Genomic DNA, 6,000 nt, shown 5'->3' on the forward strand with positions numbered 1-6,000 from the left:
TGTTGTGTAGATGCGTTGGATAATTCCAAAAAAATCGGATGCTTTACGACAAGACTTTGCCATATCACATATTGTCAAATTCAGACTATGACAACCACAAGCTGAATAAAAATCTCTCCGATTTATTTTCAAAACTTTACTTTGTACCCCTTTATGTATTCCCTTCATATTTGACCCATTATCATATCCTTGCCCTCTCAGATTATCAACATCAAGGTCAAGACTTTCCAATTCATTTTTTAGAGCATCAAACAATCCTTGCCCAGTGGTATCATTCACATCCAAAAAACCTAAGAATGATTCTTCAATGCAAAAAGAACCTGAAGATGCATCAACATACCTAATTATCAAAGACATCTGCTCTTGGTGGCTTGCATCGGGAGTACAGTCAAGCAAAACATAGAAGTACTTTGCTTCTTTTACCTTCTTAATGATTTCAGAACTGATTGCGACAACGAGTAAATTTATTAGTTCATTCTGGATGGAAGGACCGAGATAATGATCACGGATTTTATCATTTGTGATGCGGTCAACATGTTCTTGTATAACTGGGTCAAATTCAGCCAACATTTGAACCAATCCTAAGAAATTGCCATTACTATCTTGGTACACCTTGCTATTACTGCCACGAAATGCTATATTATGTTCCGCAAGAAACTTCACAATCAAAAGAATCCTGAGCAAAACTTTTCTCCAATGCTCCCTTTCTTTTTCAAGTTCTTGCTGACCAACTTTATCAATTGTTTGATTCTTCTCCAACCTGAGGCGCAAGTCATACCAAGTACTCATATTTGTGACATGTTCTCTACCACTTTCATGCTCTTTGAGTCTACTGATAAGATGATGCCAGTCACTGAAGCCATCATTTGCTAACTGACCTCTCACATGTCCCTTCCTTAATAATTTGCAGCAAAAACAAAATACTTTGTCAAGCTCTTTGCTGTACACAAGCCACTCTCTATCACACTTTTCTCCATTCGGGAGAACTCTAGTGTACGCTAGTGCAGAAAACCTTCTACCAAATTTGTCTGTACGACCATGCTCAATAGATAGGTCTCTTTTAGGACCTTTTTGCACCAAAATATCAATCGTTGTAGGATCAAGTGCATCCCATGTTCTTGGATCAAATATATCAGGTTGAACATAATTATTTGTGTTATCAGCAATATTAGCATCATCATCTTCAGATGCAATATTAGCACCTTCATCAACATGATTAGAATCATCACCTTGGTCAACATTGTTAATATCATCACCTTCAGCGGTTTCACCAATGTGAGCCTCAGCCTCTTCTGGATCACCACCAGGTGCATCATCAATATCAGCATCTAGAGTTTGGTTTTCAGAATTGGGTTGAGGTTCTTTCACAACAAATTTATCGAGAGCGCCCTTTTGTTTTCGAGCATCTTCTTCTAGTTTTTGTTTCTTCTTTCGCTTTGAAGCACCAGAATCATACCTCCTTTCCGGATACATGATTCTTTCTGTTTAATAAGAATCTGAATCAATTCAAACTCTGAGAATTATAGCTATAAGAAATAAAGAAAATAGAAAAGGACTTCAACAATACGCTGTTACTTGAATTAAGTAAAGCACAACTCTGAAAATAACTGAAGAACCAATTCAAGTAAAGCACAACTCTGAAAATTGAAGCACCAGAACCAGGCCTGACAAGAAGTCACGTACACGGCCGCTGGGGATTGTGAAGAACCAGGGATTGGCAAAACCTGATACGAACTTACCCTGGCAACTGGCAAGGGAAGGGATCTATGCGTCGGCCGCTGGGGCGTGGCCGGTCGGCGACCGCGTAGTCACGTACACGGCGTCGTCCTGCCTGCTCGATGCTGCGTGTCGCCCTGCCTGCACTCAGCCGCCGTCGAACCCTGCTGCCCTTTCGTACGTGCGATCAGCGATCGAATCGGGACGGGAGTTACGGAAGCAAAACGGGCTGTAGGAGCTAGCGTTCGTGCCTGGGAGGCTGGGACTGGGACCGCTAGCTAGAATGGGCTGCGTGAGAAGTGAGATTGCCAGGCCTGGAGATTGCGTTTTTAGCTGGGCTTTTTTTGTCACATATATATATATATATTGCTTGCTGGACTGGGGGCCCCCAAAATTTTGGGGCCCTGTGCAGTCGGCCAATTTGGACTTCCTCATCAACGGGCCTGCTGCCTTGCAGCGAAACCGTACGTGGCATCTTGTTCAATGACCCCCTCATGCCAATGTCATCACTCGTAAATGGGTGTTCTGCTGCAAGACTCTCTCTGACGGTTCTCTCGAGCGTTACAAAACTCCATGGGTGGTTCGTGGATTCCACCAACGTGCCGGTGTGGAGTTCACCGACACTTTTGCCCCGTTTGTCAAACCGGGCACGATCTGCACGGTCCTTCAGCTGGCAGTCTCTCGCGCATGGCCTGTGTATCAGTTGGACGTCTCCAACGCCTTTCTGCACAGACACCTCACCGAGCGGGTCTTCTGTCAGTAGCCTACTGGTTTCGTCGATGCCGATCATTCCGATCACGTGTGCCTGCTCTATTGTGACAATGTCAGTGCCGTCTACCTCTCCGCCAACCCGATCTGTCATCGTCGTACGAAGCATATTGAGCTTGACATCCACTTTGCGCGCGAACAAGTGGCTCTCGGGCGCATTCGAGTTCTTCATGTTCCGACGACGCAACAATTCGTCGATGTTATGACAAATGGATTGCCCGCTTCGACTGCCCGGGGGGGGGGGGGGGGGGGGGGGGTTGAGCATATATTTTGCATGTCTATGTGTATAGCTTGGTCCATCTCCTAGCCTTTGTATAGTTGAGGTTCTGACCCATATTGTACTCTATATATGTGCACATGCACCTAATCAATAGATTGTGAGTTTCTTTTTTGCTGTTGCATTGCCAAACATCTCTCTCTACAGTATGGATCAGCAAAATGAATTGTCAATAATGATCTGATCAAACAACGGAGGAAATGAATGCCAGAATAAACGTTGTATCCTAAGAGGTGGCGCGGTATGATATCCAGTAGAACAGGAATATAAATATGGCACCAGCTATAAAAATTAAGTTGTATCGACAATTAATACAGAGATGGTCTATGGGACTTAATTAAACTAAACAGAATCGCATATAGATAAGCATTAAATTAAGTTGTATCAACGAGTACAACCATTGTTTGTTTGTAACGAATGAGATATATATATACCTCTCTTAAACAGAACTAACAACAAACTGAAAATAGTAACATTATTCAGCACATAAATAAACATTACAGGTCACTACAAATATGAACTGTTTTGCTGCTGGATTTTTCAATTAAACATGTGCTCTCAAGGCTTGTTCTGCTTCATGGTGTAGATGGTCTGCAACAGGGTGCAAATGAGTAGAATGGTGGCGGCAACGAGTGAGATGAATGCCCAGGGGTTTCGGATATGGGTACGCATCAGGGTGGCCCGCCACTTGTGCCACGACTTCCCACAGTAGGCCTTCACGTTGTACTGAACTTGGCGGAGATCGTCACAGGATCCCAGAAGTTGGCCTCTGCTGAGAGTACCGTTGAACAGTTTAGCCGCCTCCTCATCACAGCCTAGCATGTTGACGAGGACATCATTGGACCTGAGCATCGCCACGTCCCTGGCCGAGACGATCATGTCGTCCATGCAGATCACATAGGACGTGACGACCTCCCCAGCGCCAACGTGCAGCCGCTCGAACGCCATCAGGTTGAGGTACAAGCTCTCAGTGCTGTCGAACAGCATCATCACTGGCATAGTAAGCACACCGCGCTTCATGTCGAAGTGAACATCTAGCAGGGTATCACTATTGCTCTTTCTGAACTTGATGCCAGCCTCGTGGATTTCCAATGCTGATGGCATGGGTTCATAATCGTTAACCGTTGATTCTTCTTCAGGACCTTCAGTGGCCCCTTCCTTATAGGTGAGGCATCCATGATAGAGGTCTAGGGGGTGGTGCCTCAGCCGCGTGTTCACCATGTCAAGATCTTCATCCTCGCGTCCTAGAAATTCCAGCACCATGAGGTTTATCTTTGTATCCATTTCAACCTGCAGCAAAGAATCGCCCAGTTCAGCATGTGGGCCACATCCAATTCTCTCTAGTCTAGTGATATGAAAATTATAGGATAAAAAATATGTAAAAAAAGTACTCCCTTCATTCCTAAATGTAAGTTTTTTTAGAGGTTTCACTAAAAGTCTACATAAGGATGTATATAGACATACTTTATAGTATAGATTTATTCATTTTGTTCTGTATGTAGGCCCCTAGTAAAATCTCTAAAAAAACGTATATTTAGTAACAGAGGGAGTACTTGCCACAATGTTAGGATCTACATGCACCATGTGGTTATCAGTTTCATCCTCCTGCAGATATCAATGGTGATCAGCAATACTAGATCTACAAATACTTACAAAGATTTACTTAACCTTTCAAGTTGATTATTCTCTCCTTCCTAATTTTTAATGGGGGTGGGGCCCCTCATCACCCAATTACCAATCACAATCGTACACATCAGTTTGTACGTAAAATCTTTAAATAAGCCTTTGTAGATGTAGCATTACTCAATGGGGATGCCAGTAATGGTTGGTAAGTTTGTATTTCCCGAACGAAGCAACAAATGAAAGGATAAGTAGCGAGCACATGCAAAAAGGGAAGTCTCATGGTTACAGATCGATATTGTTGTCAACCAAAATATATAGGGGTAGAGATGCTGTATCGTGATTTTCGTAAATTGGGAGCAGATATTAACCAATTGCACATATCTGTATTTAAGTGGAGTACTTGCATGCCGTACGGGAAATGCTGCCGCGCACAAGCTAGCGAAGGTAGGAGTAAGAGAGGAGCGTTGTGAGACTTGGGTGGGGACTCCACCAGATTTTATTTTGGATGTAATTTCGAACGATATTCCTGGTTTTGTTTAACGTTGAATAAAGCGGGAATTGCCTCTAAAGAAAAAAGTGGAGTACCTGCAGATAGTCAGGAGGTAGAAGAACACCCAGTATCTTCTTGAGAAGAAGCAGAGGCAGCTGGTTCTCAATTAGCAGCATGTCGGACTGGATAATGGATCCTATGCGGTCGATAGCTCTCTTGCTGAAGACGGGATCATGCGACTTGTAATCCAAGAAATGGTTGCTAATAATCTCCAGCACGAAGCAGCCATCCGTAAGCATCATGTCGACGAAGCTCCGCTTGTCGTTCCGCCATTTGACATCGAGGTCCATGCCATACGCTCCCTGGAGCTCCTGCACCACGTCGTCGACGGCAGTGATGAAGTCTTGGAGCGGCTTCTTGCTCCGCTTGATCAGTTGCACCAAGGAGCGGCGCTTGTGCTCCTCCATGGGCAGCAGGTTGGGGTCGCCGTGGTGGAAGGGACCCAAAGACACCAGCTGCGGCCGGTACTCCTTGCTGTTGTTGCCCTTGAGCCACTCTGGTACCAGGTAGATGGATTGCGCCTCCCATCGCTCTGCCTCCAACCTCCCGGAGTCTGGATTCTCGTCTGCCACCATCTTCTCCACGTCCACCATGCAGCTGCATGTATGCTTCTCCTCGCCCGTCACGCTCACACACTCCGGTCGCATCTCCATTTGGTGTTCTCTCTTCGTTGACTCCTTATCCTTCCAAAGGCCTCTCTCTCGGGTTCCTTCTCTCTATATAGACATAACGGCAAAGACTTCACGGCATTCTCAGTGGTCACGGTATCTACTCCCTCCGTTCCTAAATATAAGTCTTTCTAGAGTTTCAACTAATGGACTACATACAGATGTATATAGACGTACATACTTTAGAATATAGATTCATTTATTTTGCTTCGTATGTAGACATCTAGTGAAATATCTTAAAAGACTTATAGTATTTAGGTACGGAGGGAGTACATATATAGCTTGCCAAAGCTCGAATGGGAAACGGCAAGCTTAGGACATGTGATTCTACTTTATCTGCTTGTTAGTGGTGGTCTTCATGTTGAGTTCCTTCGTGTCTTGTCTTGTCGTTTTCGCTT

The 6,000-nt window shown here is 44.5% G+C and overlaps 1 protein-coding gene across 1 annotated transcript; it reads right to left on the reverse strand.

Annotated features, from left to right (window-relative positions):
- Positions 1–3,094: 3,094 nt before the first annotated feature.
- Positions 3,095–5,696, reverse strand: LOC123409680 (UPF0481 protein At3g47200-like). The gene is made up of 2 exons (XM_045102549.1): positions 4,970–5,696; positions 3,095–4,051 (listed from the first exon to the last, which is right to left on the reverse strand). Exons 1-2 carry the CDS (start codon positions 5,585–5,587, stop codon positions 3,320–3,322), a joined length of 1,350 nt encoding a protein of 449 aa, XP_044958484.1. The 5' UTR covers positions 5,588–5,696; the 3' UTR covers positions 3,095–3,319.
- Positions 5,697–6,000: the final 304 nt, after the last annotated feature.

This window comes from Hordeum vulgare, chromosome 7H, assembly GCF_904849725.1.
Source record: "Hordeum vulgare subsp. vulgare chromosome 7H, MorexV3_pseudomolecules_assembly, whole genome shotgun sequence".
Lineage (NCBI taxonomy): Eukaryota > Viridiplantae > Streptophyta > Magnoliopsida > Poales > Poaceae > Hordeum > Hordeum vulgare.